We start from the raw sequence: 19,116 nt of genomic DNA on the forward strand, positions 1-19,116 counted from the left end.
GCCACATCTCAGGCAATGCACTTGGGAGGAAGTGCAGGATACCCCAAATTACTTTAAGCGGTAAGCAGCCCTTTACATGGTTTGTTTAAAATAAAAAAAATAAAAAAAAGCATAAAAACATAAATATATAAATGTTCTATTACTCCAACCCCTCCACCCCCTTTCCCAAACCCTCAGAAACAGCATAACATGGACCATTTGACCATTTCTTGTTTCTTCTGTATTTGCTCTTGGCCACTTATATAGAGTGCATGCTGTTTTTGTGATGACACAAGTACGTCGGAGCCACATGAACTTGGCTCTATAGTCTGTGTCTCCTGCTGCCATATTTCCAAGTGTAAAGATGCTGATTACTCTTGGATGAAATTTGGGTTCAGTACAGTAGTCGTAGCACTTTTATAAAGTGGGTTTTGTGCCTGCAATTAAAGAAATAATAATTTAGTAAGATTGATATTACGCAATGAGAGCATCATATTGCCACAGAGGGGGTAAGCAATTCTGTGATCAGAGTACAGAGAAAGCTATATCTATACAGTATACTGTATATCAGTGCAAAACAGCTTTGTAGACAGCTGGAGAACGTGTTTATTATTTATTTATATATATATATATATATATATAATGTGTATATGTATGTGATAATATCAAGTAGATGGGCACTTCCAAAGACACAGCAGCCAGGACACAGCTCACCAGTCCAGTTTATTGTGCAGAAAAATGAAAAAAAATCCTAACCTGTCTGGGCTTTAACTAAACATAGATTTCCTCTCCCATCAGTGGTAGGACCTAATGCCCCTACCACAAACATAGGCATATGCACAGTATTCACGGTCATAAATCACAATGTCTCTTAACAGGCCTGTTGCCTCTTTCCCCAGGTAGTGAGACACTGATTAAAACACCTGACACATTTTTATCAGACTCTTACAGGTGCAACTGCTAATTAGCCTGTTCTGAGGCTGAAGACCCGAAATGGGCCTAAAGAATGGAGCCCGTCCTCACTCTCCATCCATATCCCCAGGAACTATTATCCAGATTTTACTAAAGCCCAAACACTATCAAGTCTGTTTTGTAATCACATACATTTTCCTGGGGTTTAATACATATAGGTCAGAAACCTGGGACAAATATATCTCCCATGTATGACCTTCCCAGTGCTTTTGCCACAATATAAATATGCCCAATATTTTTTGGATTATGAAATGCAGATGCTACCCCTAAAATTCTACCATCCCCATTTTTATTAAGCCACCCATTAGGGTTTTGTACAGTATTTTTGCATTGTTTGCCGGCTCTCTTGGGTTGGTGATATGCCACTTGTAGCTGTTCATCCAAAGCAGCATGTGAATTAATGAATAGAGAGGTACATTTCGGATGCTGCCTCACTGGATAGTAATGGTGATACTTTTTCAAAGTCACAACACAGGAAAAGGTGGGAGAGAAGGAATTTCTATTCCTCTTTTTAGCTCCAAAGGATATTGGGGCAATGTATTATGTATTCTAAGTGCCTACATACGTACCCCAAATGCACTGATTAATGCATAACAGTATAGTAACCCGTGGGAGAACCCCCTAGTGACAGTTATATTGGTATTGCGTGGATCACTGAAACTGAAATACTAGTTAAAGTCCTAAGATATGTAACATAAACATAGGGACCCTGGTTCACCAACGACAGTAAGAGTAAACAATAACATCTCCTTCAGTGCTTTTTGCTCACATCATTCCATTGTTCATTTTTCCGTTCTGCCAGGAAGCGTTGATACTCCCGCCTGTCAAAAAACTCCACAATGATCCGATAGAAGACGATGACCAGTAACCCTAACAATACAATGCCCAGAACGAGGCCGAAGATGAGATGGTTTGTCTGATATGTGGTCTCTGAAACCAGAGTATAGAAACATCGGAACAAGCGTTATATATAAAGTAATGCAGCTATTAGACTAAGTATGCTTTATGATTACAAAAAAAAAAACAATTTGTACAGAATATACTATTTTACTTGACAAGATGGGGACACAGCATCTCCTTTAGAGACCATACAGTGCTAGTTTTTGGGCTAGTCTGGTAAATAATTTTTTTGTCAGCTCATATTATTTGTCTTGATGATATGAGAGACAGAGTATATTTCTCTCTGTCCTTATTCCAGCTTGTATTGTACTGCCCCATACATAGCGCACAGGAGCTGGAGCAGGACAGACCTTACAAATACCCCTGTAAAATGCTGAATAAATAAGAATTTGAATGTAATTTTGACTTTTGAAATATCATCTATCCTTGGTCTAGTTTTACAGTTGTATTTTTATTTTATTTTAGAGGTGTTGGGCTACTGACTAGTAACTGGTTGCCTTGCTCCTCACCCTTTTTCCCTGCTGGGCACTTTCTCATCTGTTTTATACAGTCCTCTCAGTCACCATTATGGGCCTGTTGCAGAGTTGGAAGTACAGTAAGTCAGACGTGCATTGCTGAAAAGAACGGCACACAATAATATGCCTATATTTGCCCATATGCAGATCTGTATACATCTGTGTTTAGCATATTGGTTTGCTACCATGCATCATAGCCAGTGAGCACTTACACCTGCACTATACTAGATGGAGAGAATACACCAACACAAAGGCGTATTTTCTCTTCCTGGTCTCACTGAGCTCTGCCTATGTGACACCTTGTCACACTCCAATTCCAACTCTCTGATCACAAGTGTAGATGCAAATGAAATGCAAATGACTCCGCATAACCTTTACTTGTGTGCAAACATTGTTGGACCATGCGCCGTGCAAACAAAAACTCAACATAAGCTCTACAAATGGACATATGTTCAAGTTTTCATCAGGCCCTATACTGTACATCTACCCTCATGTCCAGCCCCAATCCCTTGCATTGTAATGTCTGATATTTACAAAAGGGCAGCACTTGTGTTTATAGCAGGTTTGTTACAAGGGCTGTGGGAGGTGCCGCTCTCTTTTCAAGCTTGCGGTACCTTTCTGTATAGAAAGGATGTGCCTGGCATTCGCTTTCCTGCTCTTGGCGATTGCACTGTGACTTCATGACGTAACGTGTGTTTGGGGGGAAGGAGAACCAGTCCAGGGCACCTCTGTGCCCTGCTAGGGTAATGGTCTATAGGTATTAATACACCAGTGCGGATTAGATTAGTTCTCTCTTGGACTTGTATTTGTAACCTATTGACAACATTTCTGCATTTTTAACAATAAAGTGACAGCATCTTTACATTACTGGATCTTTTCCCCGCTGATCCTTAAAGGTACTTTTGTTGTACTTTGATTGATTAAATTAGAAGCTAACTGAATATCTGAATGGGGATCGGTATGAATGAATGCCGGACCTATGTCCGGTGGTTCAAATCCCAACGCCGGCAGGAGTGAAGATCCCGACAGGTAATTAAGGTAAGTATAACTAGCCCTCTCCACCCCTAACCCTCCCTTAGGGGTGCCTAACCCTAACCTCCCACCCTAGTACCTAACCCTCCGTAAGTGCCTAAACCTAACCCCTCCCATCCCCGCAGCCTAAGCCCAACCCTCCGGGGGGGGTGCTTAACCCTAACCTCCCCCGAGGGGTACCTAACCATAATCCCCTCTTCCCCTAGCCTAACCTTCCCCTAACCTAAGTCCCCCCTGGGCGTCCCCAACCTAACCCCCCCCCCTGCGGCTGTCCGCGCCCGCCGCTTGGCTTACCTTCATTCGGTATGCCGGGCGTCGGACTCCCGGCATAGGAATAATGATAAACGTCGGGATTTCGATGCCTATCATTAGTTCCCTGTCGGGATTGCACAGTTGGGAAGCCGGCGGTCAGCATTTCGACCATCGGCTTCCTGATTGCATACCATCTGAATGCCGGATATATTATTATCCTTTAGTAATATGGCTGCAGCGCCTTACAAAGTACATAAAGAATGAACAAGTGACTTACAGTACAAAACATTGCAGGACAAGGAGATGGTTTATAAACATTGTTGCATCAGCGGCAATAATTCTCAAGTAAGCAGCAAGGCGGCAGAAAACGAGGGTTAGGTGCTGTTACAGGTAGTGTAAAATAGATGATGGCATAAGTAATGGAAGGAAAAGCACATGAGGAAAGAGGGCCCTGCTCATGAGAGCTTACATTTTAAAGGGGCGGGACAGACAGGGATGACACAGAGGGGGTAGACAGTGAGGAAGGAGCAAGGAGTGGTGGGTTAGGATGAGAGCTGAATGGCTTTCATGAATTTGTGGGTCTTGAGAGCCAATCTGAAGTTTTGTAAAGAGTGAAGAGTCTAATAGGGAGAGGGAAAGAGTTCCAGAGGAAGGGAGTTGCACAGGCAAAATCTTGGAGGAGGGAGTGTGAAGAAGTAATCAGTTGGTAGGAGAGGCGGCTTTTATTTAAGGAGCAAAGTGGGCAGGCAGGAGTGTGAAGGGAGATAAGGTCATAGATGTAAATAGGAGAGGATTGGGTGAGGGCTTTGTAAGTGAGTGTGAGAAGCTTGAATTGGTTTCTCAGAGAGGAAGGTGAGCCAGGCTGCAGCATTGCGGACAAATTGGAGTGGAGAGAAGTGGGAGTCAGGGAGGCCAGATAGGAGGAGGTTACAGTAGTCCAATCTGGAGATGACCACTGATTGGATGAGGGTCTTAGGTGCCTCCAGGGTGAGAAAGGGTCAGGGTCAGACTGGCCCACAGGTGTACAGGGGAAATCCCTGTTGGGTCCCATCCCTTCATTTAGGGGTCAGTAAATTAGTGTAGCAGGATCATGGATGAACTTGGGTGCTTGGTTTGTCTACACAAAGATTAGCTCTCGTGTCAGTTGAAGGAGAGGAAGGAGTCAAATTTAACTCCAAGACAACTCACTTGGGGACTAGAGTAGATGATGGTGCTGTCAATAGATAATGAATTTGTGGGAGTGAGGTTAGTCGGGAGGGTGGGAAGATGATCAGCTGAGTCTTAGAAATGTTATGTTTAAGAAAGCGCTGGGACATCCAGGAAGCGACAGCAGGGAGACAGTTGGAGATACGAGTGAGAAGGAGAGAAGTCAGGGGAGAAGAGGTAGATCTGAGTGTCATCAGTATAGAGATGATATTGGAGGCCAAAAGAGCGGATGAGCTCGCCTAAAGAGGATGTATAGAGAGATAATAGGAGAGATGCAAGAACAGAACCTTGACAGACACCTACCATTTGTGGAAGTGGGGGTGAATTGGAGTCATAAGAGAAGACAGAGAAAGAATGGTCAGAGAGGTGGGAGGACAGCCAGGAGAGGGCAGTTTCGCGCAGACCGAGGGAGTGAAGAATTTGCAGGAAGATAGTGTGGTCCACACCGTCAACAGCAGCAGAGAGGTCAAGGAGAATGAGCAGAGAGTAGTGGCCCTTTGTTTTGGCAGCAAGGAGATTTTTGCTCACAGTTTCAGTGGAATAGAGAGGATGAAAGCCAGACTGAAATGAGTCAAGGAGGGAGTGGGAGGAAAGAAAGGCAGTAAGGGCACAATATGCTCAAGTAGTATGTAGGCAAATGGGAAGAAAGAGATGCGGCGGTACTGGAGAGAGTGTTAGGATCAAGGGTGGGTTTTCTAAGAATGGGGAGACAAGGGCATGCTTAAATGCAGAGGGGACAGATAGTCTGATTCAGACCCGCTCGCGAGCGCACAGTTGGGTACTGGTTGGGTACTACGCACGCACGGCACGCGCAAGTCCCGGAGCGAGAGAGAAATTCTCTCGCTCCCGGACTCACTTCAAAAGTGCGGCTGTCGATGTTGATCGACAGCTCGCCCTGTTTTGTAGGCGGGGTGGGTGGCTACACAAATGGAGGCGTTCCTGAAGGAACGCCTGCCGTTTGTGGGAGGCACCACTGACATCACCAGTGATGTCAGTGAAGAGCTTCCTGCTCTGTTAGAGCAGGAAGCTCTCTGGGGCTTGCGACGGACGAGACCCTACCACAAGGGTCTTGTCGCAAGCCCCGATGGTCGCGATGATCGCAACCATCACCTGGCCGCCCGCAAAAGCCGTGGGTGGTCACCCACAGCTTAGCATTCGGCCAGGAGACTGCAACAAAAAAAAAAAAACGCCCTGATTCAGAGCGAACGCTCTTAAAGAGAGTCCGGCTCTGAATCAGGCCCAGAGTCTGATGAGCGGGATAGATTGAAGAGATGGGCAAGATAGGAGCAGGCAACAGGAGAGAGGAAGCAGAGGAGGCGGGAGGGGATAGGGTCATGGGTGGAGGTGAAAGGGGAGGACCAGATAAGGGCCATGACTCCATCTCCAGATACTGGGGAGAATGGAGTCAGAGTAGGTGAGATGGGGAGGGGTAGGACGTGAAAGAAGGTGGAGGGCTGAGGGCCTGGTGGAATGTGATGTCCTGACGTATGGAGTAAATTTGAAATGAGAAGTGGGTGTCAAAGTCTAGGGCAGAAAATAAGGAGGGGAGGCAAGGAGGGGAGGGGGGGCAGAGGAGGGAGTTGAAAGAGGTGAAAATATGATGGGGTTGGAGGACTGGAAGGAGATGAGGTTCTTGAAATACGACTGTCTAGAGAGGGAAAAGGCAGCACTGTAGGATGAGAGCATATATTTGAAATGGAGGAAGTCTGCTTTGGAGCATGATTTCCTTCACTGTTGCTCGTCTATTCGTGAACACTTTTGCAGGTATCTGATACATTTGGAATGCCAGGGTTGAGTTGTTGATCTGCGAGGGTGAGTAGTGACCACTGGAGCAACAGAGTAAAGAGCAGAAGTTCAGAGGCATTGTATAGGCAAACTGCTTGATTAGGACAGGAGAAAAAGACAATGTGAGAGAGAAATTAGTTGAGCAGGGAGAATATGGATACGGTGTCAATAGCCTCAATGTTACACTTAGTGATGGTAACCTTTGGAGGCAAAGGTGGAGAAGGGGTGATGGATAAGTTAAAAGAGAGAAGGTGTATTGATATATATGAGCCTATACGTTACTATGCAATGCTGTATTTTGTATATTCCTGATATCTTTTTTGCCTATGGACGTATTGATGTATTATTTTATCTTTGTAAACTCTAAAGTAAATTTGTTTAAAAAAAAAAAAAGAGAGAGAAGGTGATGGTCAGAGAGGGGAAATGGGGAATTGATGTGATCAGAAATATCACAAGGTTTCTTAAAGAAGTCTATTTAAAATTATGGGGAATTATAATGTTATCTAGAGGTCATTGTGAAGTAAGAATCACACCAAGTAATAGAAGGGTCACGTTGGCTAGAACTAAAAAAAAAACTGACACAACTTAATTGCAAAGTGAGCTAATAAAAATTAATAAATACAGTATTCCGGCTCATTGATATTTTTGAGGGAAATCATTGCTGTCATGTAATAAACAGTTTTACAATGAATATATTGTTTTTGAGTAGAAAGACTGTTCTATCACCTTGCTTTTCCTGCACGACAATATGCACCAGCCCTCTGTCCTCCGTCACCCGGAATGTAAGCAGCGTGTCTTCTGTTTTTTCTTGACACCATCCATCCCTGTCCTCCCCTACTGACTCTGATGCTTTAATCATTGTGACACTGACAAGAGCACAGGGTAAGGTGCAATTATCCCTGAGAGGTCCTGTTCTAAATGCCTTGCATTCTGCACATGCGCTGCAAGAGAGAAATCACAAATTAAAAGTTATTATTAATATTTCTTGCAAAATAATTTACACAGCAATAATGATTAGTGGGACACCTGAAAAGGCAATAAATATCTGAAACTCATACTTGCTCACTTTTAGCTGGAAGATGCCCGCGCTGTGATTTGCAGCATTGTACAGCAGGAGACAGGTCATACAATCGTATCACTGAGCTCCTGGGCAACCCACTTCTCTGGGGATGTGGGCAGGGTCTAAGAGGGTCTTCTACAATCCTGGAGTCCGTGAGAGTCTCCCGGACATTCTATTTTTTGAACAGCACCATGGTAATATCTTACCTGTGCTTCTGACATAGTGTCTGGCATCCGGGGCATTCACTACACAACTTGTTAAAGTATCCTTTATCACAGACACATTTATTGCATCCGCAATTTCCATGCCCACTGCATAGCCCGCTGGGTGTAATACAAGCACTGGTATCCAGGCTGCAGCCGCATGCACTGCCTGTGTAATTGGAGGTGCACTCACAGGAACCACATTTGCAAGCACCCCTGGAAAAACCTGACAAGGAATGAAAATAAATAATAGTAAAATATTAATATGCTGCTTAATTATCTGTATTACAACATACTTGTCATTTACATGCTGATAGAAAGCTGAGCCAATATTCCTGGAAATGCAGCACACTGGCTACTGTATGCTGACATTACTGAGGCATAAAGGCATGTGCACAGGGTGTGTGCCCCCAACCCAAATCTGCACTCACTGTACCCAGATCGTCAGACATGGTTTCCGGGTGGCACATGCAGTGACATTGGCGGGTGCTCAAATCCTATGCACCAATCAAGCAAAAATTACTACAGAGCAGCTTTGTCCTGATTGGTCAGAGCATGAGAAAGCCATTCTTATTAGTTAGAATGGGCTAAATCCCAGATGTGCTTTAGTTATAATGAGCTACGTTTATACAATGTATATATGGCAGAAAGATCCCCTCGCTGAGCGCCCAGGCCACAAGCACTGTGCTTAGATCACTTGTATATTAAAACGCCAGTCATCATCATCAATTTGATCATGCTGATCGACGTTTTAATAGCATCACGAAATCCTTAAAGCAAACAGATTAGATCATTCAAGCACATAAGATCTTACCATGTGACACCACCATTCTTCACTGGGTTTTTTGTAGGTGAACATACAAATAGTTAAAATGGGACTTAGGGAATTGAAATTAAAATCACTTTCCGCTGGAGGGACAGGACAGGGTATACAAATCGCTAATAACAAAGCCGGACGGTCAGAAGCATAGAGGAGAAAATCATTAGCAAAAACCAGTATTTTGATTTCCTTACACCCTATGAAAAAAGGGGGGCCTAGACTGCACACACTCATTTTAAACATAAAGAGATGCTACCATGCTGAGACTTGTAGTTCCATGTAGGAAAAATTAAATACAGGTGCATACTCTAAGCACTATGAATACTGATATTCAAAACAATTATGATAAACTCTACAATTAACATGGAGTAAAAGTGAGGTTCTTAGCCCCTATTAGTTCCCATATTTACATGTAGACAGCAATGAAGGAACCTGTGCTGATTAATATTAATATAAGGGCAGATGGGAGAGGTGCTAGTTCCAGACAGAAGGAGTCTCTACCTTCAAGTATACTTTAAATACACAAATATAGAGGAATGAGCACTATTGATACGTTTACATAATGTGTTAGTAGGGACCCATCTGATGGGGATCACCTTGACGTGGTAGGTGGGTAAGCATTTTTGGCCAAACATGCTAGGGGTATGCAGTCGGGAAGCCGGCGGACCTAATCCCGACAGCCGGCTTCCCGACTGCTTAATCCCGGCGAGGGTTACATGACAGGTGTCTACATCTAGATGCCTGTCATTTTACTGACGCCGGGAGACCGGCGCCCGGCATCCCGATCGAAGGGACACCGGGTGCTGAGCGCGGATAGTCGCGTGGGGGGGAGGGTTAGGTTTAGGGTTCCCGGGGGGACTTAGGGTTAGGCACCCCCCCCGGGGGACTTAGGTTTAGGTGGCGGGGAAGGGGGGGGTTAGGTTTAGGCACTTAGAGGGGGGATTAACGTTAGGCACTGGGGGGGGAAGGTTAGGGTTAGGCACCCCTAAGGGAGGGTTAGGGTTAGGGGGTAGAAATAGGTTAGTATATACTTACCTTGGACGATCGGGATTACCTCCTCTGCTGAGATGCCGCTGTCGGGATTCCAACCGCAGGGCATGGGTCCGGCGGTAAATCATACCGATTCCGTGCTAGGATCCTCACTTATACTCCATGTTAATTGTAGAGTTTATCATAATTGTTTTGCTATTTGCACTAGCTCTGAGCTGGTGGAATACTACTGTTGTTCTATAGAATGAATTAGAGCTTGAGTTTGAGCTGTACGCATCTGCGGCCACTGTACTGTTTGGCTGCGGCAGCCTGCCTACTACCTCATGCTAATGCAGAGTATCTGTCAGTTTTTCCCATTCACAGCCGCTGCCATTGTCATTATTATCGGGACCTACACCCATCCCATGCAGGATGAAAAAGATCCATAAAGAACACGTCCCATCTTCATCCGCACACCCCAATGAGCACAGTAATCAGCCTAAACTCCCATGAGACAAATCTGCCCAGCTGCCGCCTAAACACACCCATTACACGCAAAGATAGATCAGTGATTGGACAGACGGATCTTCGCCCCCGCGTGCATATGCAGGGTACAGTACATGCACAGTCTGTGATTCTTTCTACAGCACATGCGCAGCTTGCAGATATCTGCAAGACCCGTCTGCATCTGGACTTCCACCTCACTCGGAGTCAAGCCCTTAATGAGACATTTCCTGCCTTCTGATTGCATTTCTTTAGAAAAGCCCATTTCTTTGGGTCAAATGGAAAACAATGCTTCCAATACCCAAAAGTGCCCCGGCCCCCATGTTATAATGACAGACCTGAGGCCGCTTTGCTCTAAGATTAATTTACGCCATTAATGAGGGGAACCTGAGCAGCAGCACCTCCTAAGAGTTTCTGGTTCTTTGCACACCTAGGTGACTTCACCTATGGAGGGGTCTCTAGAAAGTGGAAATTCAATTAAATGGTCTTACAGATACGCTGTGACATGGAATTGATTCAAAATGGAGAACTACAATATGGACCATTAAGATTAATATTGGTATTGTCCTGGGTTTATTACTATATATTGTGTCCTCCTTAATTGGTACTTAATATTTTTTATAAAAAGACCAGATATAATAATTGTAATTTTTTTTACCCGTCAGCATTTAATGAGCAATATTTATAGCAAATGTGCCGCTGTATATTAATGTACCTCCGCAAAACTGGCCTTCGTGTCTTTCACAGCTGGTGTCATCGCACTCACAAAAGTCTCCTCGCACATTCTCGTTACACGCACACCGTCCACACTCGCATCTCCCACGCCCATTACACGGCAGTGAGCCCATTGTAATGCAGTTTACATCTGTATCAAGCTTGTTTTTTGGGCATTCACAGTTCTTTCCTCGATATCCACCAGTGCAGCTAAAAGACAAAACTACATTTATTACAGACTGCAATAACCAAACACAACTTGTTTAGTCTTGTATTACAAAGCTGAAATCACTTTAAATCTAACTAAAGATGAGCAAAACAAATAGAGATTGATGGGTCCAGATATACAGATAAACATGTGATATTCTACGGACATCGCTGTTTTGAATGGCTGGTGAAACTGGTCATCATTATTCATGTGAGTATGGGGTAAATGTGTTTAATCTGTTCCAGACACTTCCAGGAGTCCTGTCTTGGATATCACTGATATGACAAATATAATACCTAGAAAAAGTTTAGCTATTAATGGAACACATTTATTTCTTCATTCCTTGGTCTGTGAGATGTGGTGGAGTTGGGCAATGAATAGTGGGATGGGATGTGCAGCACAGCAGGTATGGCCTAGGGCAGAGATGGGGAACCTCAGGCCTGGGAGCCGTTTAAGGCCCCCGGAATCATTTGGTATGGCCCTCTGAGCTTTTTTCTGCTAGAAACAGCAGAAAGAAACTATGCAGCAGTGCTGCCTGGAGAGTTCTTAGGACGCTTCAGATGGTCACACCGCTGCCCTTACAGCTCCCCGGAGCATCCTCAGGATGCTCCAGGCATTGCTGTAATCACCGGCGATTGTGGCCCCGCCCCCATGTGATGTCACACGGAGGGTCATGGCCTGCACTGGGCCCCTGAATAATTTTATATTTATCAAAATTGGCCCGCGGCAGAAAAAAGGTTATATCTAGTAATGGGCACGAGGCAACAAAATGGTTAGGACAACTGTTGAATATGCATGTGTAACCCTGGTTAAGGGCTACGGAAATATGTGATATGTATATAAATATAATTCATATGTATGTAGTAATTCATATATTCTCAAGGAAATATATTATTTAAAGTTAATAATATATATAATATTTTATTGCAATTCATGTATAAAATCTTAAAGAATATGGACCTGATTCAAACCCGGTCGCTAAGTCGCGCTCGCTCTGAGCGCTTTTCGCCCGTCTGTGTATGCATATAATTCGCAGTGCGCATGCGTATAATTTTCAGTGCGCATGTGTATAATTCGCAGTGCGCTGCGCAAGCCAGTGTTTGCTATCGGATTTTGGTTGCTCGTAAACCATTATCAGGTCGCTACTTTGAGTGACAGATAGTGCCGTTTGTGGGTGGTAACAGGGGAAGGTGCTTGTAAATGGGGGAGTGGTGTTGCGAACGCAGTTGTATCAGGCCGGCAAAACGCTGTTTAATGGGCGTGCATATTTAACAAAGTAGCGTCATTGTACACGTTACCTGCATGTATTTCAGCCAGCACTGATCGCTGTACTTGCGGCGGGGAAAGGCAACCTCAAGGGCTGGCTCTCGATGTTACCGATTAATCAAACAAATCCAGGAGATGATGTGTATTGCGAGGGGAAAGGGGGCGTCTTTATACACTAGCGAGCGCTCAGTGTCGTAGCTCGCTAAGACATAGAGGGCATCCTTACGCCATGCAGTGCGATTGTGGAATTTTAATATCTGGACCCTTTTCGCTAGCGAGCGACCGCATCGTGCGAGCAGGTTTGAATGAGCTCCTATGTGTATTTGGGGGAGTGTAATGTGTATGGCATGTCACTGTACAGCAGGGGTGAGGAACCTCTTCTCTTCTGAGGGCAATTTTGATATATATATAACATTATTTGCGGGCCAGTGCAGACCACGCCCCCTCCGTGTGACGTCACACAGGGGCAGGGCCACAATCACCGGTGATTACAACAATGCCCAGAGCTGTAAGGACAGCGGTGTGACTGTCTGAAGTATCCTAAGGATGCTCCAGGGTGCCATTCTAAGCACCCTGCTAGCCATATGAGGCTAGCAGAAAAAAACTCAGAGGGCCAGACCAAATGATTCCGGGGGCCCCGGGCCTTAGGTTCCCCATCCCTGCTATACATTAAGGGTTAATTTGCAGTATGTGGTTACCTGCATACACCCCTAAATATATATATATATTTAGTGAATGGATGAGGTAGAAGGGGAGGAGTCCCATGGTAAGGACAGGCTTAACACTGGCATGGGTGCTAGGCAGGAAGGTGAAATAGCCCAGTACTCTAAGAAAGGTGCCAGAAGCTAGGGCTCGTGCTGCAGGTGGGAAAGCAGGGGTTCGTGGCCAGAGTAAGGGTCACGTGGCCAAGTGAATAAGGGGTATAAATAGAACGGCTGGCAGCTCTGCCAGCCAGTCTGGTGTCCCCTCGCTCCAGTGCCTGCGCCCCTCTGGTCCGAGCGGCAGATGAACTACAGTATGCTGCCGGGCGCAGGGGGGTGGAGCCAGAGAGGGAGCTGCAGCGGTAGGAGGCCGTTGGGCAGGGGTACTCTCCCTACCTGAGAGGCAGCGGCCAGAGCAGCTGTGTGGGGACATGGAGCCCAGCAGCAGCCAGGACAGCCTTCTATTTACAGTTGTCGCAAGGGCCCGCCCAGAGGAAGTGACAGGAAGCGGAGGTGTCCTGTTGACACAGGGGGCAGAGCAGCACTCTTCACATCTCTGTCCAGGGCCGTAACTAGGGTAGTGCGACCAGTGCCATGGCACATGGCACTGCAGGGCCTGTAAATTTTCCTGTTTATTATCATTCTCAATTGTAGCTTCCTCTGCTTTTATCCCCAGCATCTCCTGCCTCCCCAATCTCTTCTCTGTCCCTTCCCCATGAGGCCATGCCCCTTTTTCAGGTTCACTATCTAATGTCCCTATTTAAAAAATGGGGGAAGGGGGGCGCCAATGCTCTTTCTGGCACAGGGCACCAAAAAGTCTAGTTACAGCTCTATCTCTGACAGTCTGTATTCAAGAAGAGGCGGCATGGCCAGAGCAGCAACTGCAGGGTGCGCGTCAGTGGCTCCGACTAGACAGCTGATCGGCTGTCAGATGGAGGGGACAGACGTACAGCTCCACTATCTGTGAGACAATGCTGGCATATAAAGTCAGCTATACAGATGAACCGGCTCAGAGATTCAAGGAGGTGGTGAGAAATCATTTAATGGAGCTGACTTAATTCAACATACACTTAGCAGCCACAGTTACTCTGTAGGTTGCACCTCATTGAATAGCTAGTCTGTATAATGGGACGGAAGAGCATAAAACCCCTTCAGTAGCCTTACCTGGAAGTGACGTGAGTGAGGGCGAAGTGGAGGTTTCTGCCCACACTTTCCACGAAAATAAGAAAGTTGGCCCCTTGCGGGCTCGCTTTGCTCGCCACACTGCAAGCACAGTGGCTCGCTTCGCTCGCCACATGAATATATTCCCCCTCTATGCCCTCTTGGATGGTAGCGAATGACGTTGGACACTGGCAGTTGATGTCATCGTACATCTGCGGAAGGGGATCTATCTCTTCCCATAATGGGACCAGCAGCCTCATAGCTGTCCCACAGCTGACAGGCTGTGATAAGGGGACGTGCAGCTGATAAAGAAGGAGGGATGACCTGGCCAGTGTGAGGATAATCCTTCAGTGTGGAGTAACTGAGGCAGTGCAGTGTGGTCTGAAAGCAGTGACAGCAGTGAGTAAATACCCCACACTGCACCACCACACAATGAATGACCAGCTACTACAGTTACAGAGAAAACAGGAGGGCACATGGAGTTCTAATGGAGCTGTCAGTTGGGACAGTTATAAAATACCCCTGCATTACAATGTACTGTCATCAGACTACAGCTACAGTATAAGAGAAGTTTGGGGGAGTATATTCTATGTTTTTTAGCAGTACCAGAGGATCTCAATTATTTATAGACATTTCCCATTATTTAAGCTAAATATATGTATACTCCCATCTTGCCTAGCTTGAACTATGGCAGTGACAGGCGTTTCCTGATAATCTGTCACTAGGCAGACTATTACATTTACAGCAAGAAGCCGGGTAGCTGTAGTTTGCAAAGCCTAAACTTTACTGCAGTAATAATCATCACTTTCAGCAGGAGATAGTGTTACATAAGATCTGAATTGAAACAAATCTGCCAATTTAAGGAGATACTTTTTAGGAGGAACAAAAGCTAAAGAGTAACCTATGTCAGATGCAGCCAGTTTGGGAATATTCTATGCTATGTCAAGGTTGATGGCCTTAAACTTTGTTTTTTTGCATGGCTGACCATATGAGGTATTGTAGTCATACAGGAGATACAGCGAATTGACTACTTGGTCAACACGTTTGAGTTAGGAGTATTATATTCAAGCACAGTTAAAGTCATATTTACCGCCATATAGTATAACAGAAAGAGGACATTTTATTCTTCTGGATTCTAAGCATAACTTATGTTATGGAGATAAACTGTGCATTCTGCTTACAACTGTACAAACTGTTACAATTCTTTAAAATACAATTTAGAAAACCATATATATGCTTTAATTGTCTTGGTTTTACATTTTGCAACAATGTTCAGTTAATACTTGTGTCTACCCAGCTTTATATGTATATGAAACTGGGTATAATTCTGTCTCTGGATGTAAAGATAGAATTTATTGCCATAGTGTAAAATTACCTAATTATGCTGAAACTAATTATAGTGAATGTTATTCATGGAGGAGTCTGACAGTTCTTGGGTCTACACGAACGAAGAAGAACAGGTTATATGTATATATATATATATATATATATATATGTGTGTGTGTGTGTGTGTCTGTGTCTGTGTATGTGATGTCACACTGTAATATTATATGTCATGTCAATCTTCATACACAAACATAACATTACACTATGAGGACCTTATTAGTATTATAGTGTATCACATAGCTTACCCAGGCAAGCCTTAAACATAATACAGATATTTAATTAGCTTGGGTGGAGGCACTGGATTAATGATAAGAGGAAAGGAACACCACTTAGAGAGGTTAAGGGTGGGTATGTTATACAACATAGGAGTTAGTAACCTGGTATTCCTTTAGTGGAAAAAGGGGGGGGTTACACATGTACTATTGGTGATGGTGATAGCAGAGTAATAGTACACACCAGCGGATCCCTCAAAGTCATGGACCAGCCCAGTACTCAAACAGTGGGATGGTTAACAAGCAGTAATGTGGTTGTACAGCCGTATTCACAGTTATGCACATACCGATGCATGGAGCAGAGCTTGTGAGGAGCATACAGGTCACCAGCCAGTGACTGTATGTAAGTAGTGCTACTTGTATAAGCAATGATAACAGGCACTGTGTCTCACTGTGGCGCTCATTTACAGTGACAAGATGGCATCACGCATGCGCAGAAGACCTAAGGGTGGCCAACTTGGTTGAGATTGATGCCTCCCTTCATGGAGACTGTACAGTATCGCACTCCATATATCAACAACACCACCTGTTCTTGCACCCCTAAGTTCATTAGCAACTAAAGGAGACCATTGGGGGCTGTTCTACAAAAATGTCCAGAATCCACAGAAAGATTGTTGTTACTAATCAGATCTTAGATTTCATATATTAAACAATTAAACCCTTTCTCAGATCATCACCTTATCACCCGCAAGCTCTCCTCAATTACTTAGATCCCTCTGTTGTTGAATTATGCTTTACCAAACCTCCTCATACTGTAACCACAGAAATCTTAATTCTATTAATTATCAACAACTTTATACCTCTCTTCAACATCTTCTCTCCCCAATTTTTATTTTCTAGTACTATATGGATTTATGCAATACGAGAACCTAACCAAATTCTAACAACAGCCCTAGACCAAGTGACTGCAGGTGCTTTGTACTGCCATTGTTGTCATAATCATAGCTGCTGCACAATAAAGAAACACAATGCATTCAAAAACTATATTGTGTAGTTGAAAGTCTCATATTTGCAATGACTGGCTCACGTATACTATCCATCATTCCTGCTGAAATGCGGTGGACAAACAAACCTACTACCAAACTCTAATCTCCGCTCAAACTTATAATTACCCCAAAATCTTTTTTTTTTTTTTTAAACAATCAAATCTCTATGTCACCTTCACAAATCAACCATTCCAGGGGCAAATGCAACATTTTTAAAGTGGGGTTTCCATATGTGCTCCCATTATTATCATCATTGATTTTCACAACCCTCCCCACATTGATCCCTGTCTCATGCCAATCATTGCCGCCCCCCACCACCACCACCACAACCTCTCCACGCTTTCCATGCAAGGAAGTAATCTTCATTGGAACTACGGTATTGGGGCTTTGTTGGCAATAGGAAAGCCTGCTATTGTGCGCACCTACATTTTGGCTACCATCAATGCCCAAGAAATTGCTTCCTACTTCAAGGATCAGATTGATGAGATCTGACATGTTATCCTCTTCCCTGATCAACAACCTGCTCAATTCCATTTCTGTACCCTATGGCTTCTTCTCTTCATTTGATCCCACAAATGATGACTAAAAAGACTGATTCAGAACTGGGAGCAAATAAAAAATGGGGTGAAAATACATTTATTTAGGGGGAGACAGGGCCGTTTTAACTTATGGGCACACTGGGCAGCTTCCCAGGGCCCCATGATTCTAGGGGCCTTCAAGCAGGGATGGGCTGGGCTAGGGGTCATCTACATGGAGTTTGCAGCCATCCACTCCATGCATAGGGCATCAAGCAGAGAGGCAGGCAGAGAAAGATACTAATTGTGAATTACACATAGTTAGAGTGCCAGGCAGCATGCTCTACCTGCCTCCAAGCCTGCAGCCATAAAGCCAGATTAGAGGGAAGGGCCCCTTCTCTCAGGGACCCCCATATTTAATCACAGCTGCAATGAACAACAGGAACTGCACTGTGAGCTGGAGAAGAGAAGAGGGAGGTGGAGTCCATAATCCTCGCTTTACATCATGTTTTTTTATTTTTAAACATTTTTGTTAAAAGTACCAATAAATCTAAAAGTTTAATTTTATTAGCAGTTTACATTTTTATTCCTGTGAATGGGTGAGTAGAGGCCCCAGTGCATTGCTTGTCCAGGGCCTAAGAATGCTGTTAAGATGGCCCTGGGGGGAGGTATTTATATGCAGTGTAAATACTGGTTACTTTTGCATGTAACCTCCAAACGCTGGTCAGCATTACTTTTACACTGCAATTTAGATTTGGACACGCCCCTTTAAAATCTAGATCTAGCCGTACATTTTAAATCTGCCCCACCCACAGTGCAGCACTGTTTTCCCAAAGTGTAAAGTTGCTTTTATTTTCTTGCTTTGCTTCCAACTCTGAATCAGCTCCATAGTACATACTCCTTTCTTCTCTTCTTACTGTACTGCTGACCACCTGTCACCTGTGCACATCCATTCCATGCACTAATAGAATTCTCTATTCTCTCTCTCTCCTCTGACTTTGCATCATTATTCAAGCATGCAGTGATCACTACTATTATGAGAAAAATAATTCTATCCCAGACCCTATGTTATATACCTGTCCAGTATATCCCCAAGCTTCTTGAGAGACTTACCTACTCTCAACTCACATGACAGCTATAATTTGATGGACTGATATATAATTGGATAACTTTCTAGTCAGACTGCAGTTTTGATCTATGCTGAGTAGCCGGACCCTGCAGAAGTCACTTTTAGAATCACCTGCAGACTCCACAGCTGTAATTTCCTTGAGCTCCATTGCAGTAACTGGAGAAGACTTCCTCATCATTGCATTTGCAGTCACACAAAGGATCCACTTCCACATTTATTTCCTCACTGAATCCCAGGACTCTGAGCTGGAAGCTCTGCGTTCCACCCTGGCACATCTTCTTATCCATCCATAATGTCACATGAAAATCTACCTGCAGGCAAGAAGCACCGTCACTTATTAGTCCCTGGCTCTCTGTTAAGCCCAATAATGAGTCTTGGACAAGGCAATCAAAGTTAAATTAGCAAAGTAAATGTTCAAAAAGTACAGATGCCACATCAAAGTCCCAACCTGCTGCCATATCAGCGCCATTGTGTCCTATATAACATACGTTTCTATATTTCATCTGATACAGTACTAAGCAATTTAGCCTCATGTATCTCCTAAATGAATAATGAGAGGTATGGGATATCAGTGCTGTCTA

The 19,116-nt window shown here is 44.3% G+C and overlaps 1 protein-coding gene across 1 annotated transcript in view; it reads right to left on the reverse strand.

Annotated features, from left to right (window-relative positions):
- Positions 1 to 339: 339 nt before the first annotated feature.
- The window catches only part of ITGB7 (integrin subunit beta 7), a 107,902-nt gene continuing 89,125 nt past the window's right edge, over positions 340 to 19,116 (reverse strand). The window contains exons 11-16 of the mRNA XM_088469154.1: positions 18,647 to 18,846; positions 10,913 to 11,121; positions 7,908 to 8,130; positions 7,368 to 7,582; positions 1,721 to 1,881; positions 340 to 416 (exon numbers count right to left, since the gene is read on the reverse strand). Of these exons, the coding sequence (XP_088325280.1) occupies positions 351 to 416; positions 1,721 to 1,881; positions 7,368 to 7,582; positions 7,908 to 8,130; positions 10,913 to 11,121; positions 18,647 to 18,846 (1,074 nt within the window). The 3' untranslated portion in view covers positions 340 to 350. The remainder of the gene's footprint in view (positions 417 to 1,720; positions 1,882 to 7,367; positions 7,583 to 7,907; positions 8,131 to 10,912; positions 11,122 to 18,646; positions 18,847 to 19,116) is intronic.

The sequence above is a fragment of the Taudactylus pleione genome, unplaced genomic scaffold (assembly GCF_031769625.1).
Source record: "Taudactylus pleione unplaced genomic scaffold, aTauple2 ptg000089l, whole genome shotgun sequence".
NCBI classification, from domain to species: domain Eukaryota; kingdom Metazoa; phylum Chordata; class Amphibia; order Anura; family Myobatrachidae; genus Taudactylus; species Taudactylus pleione.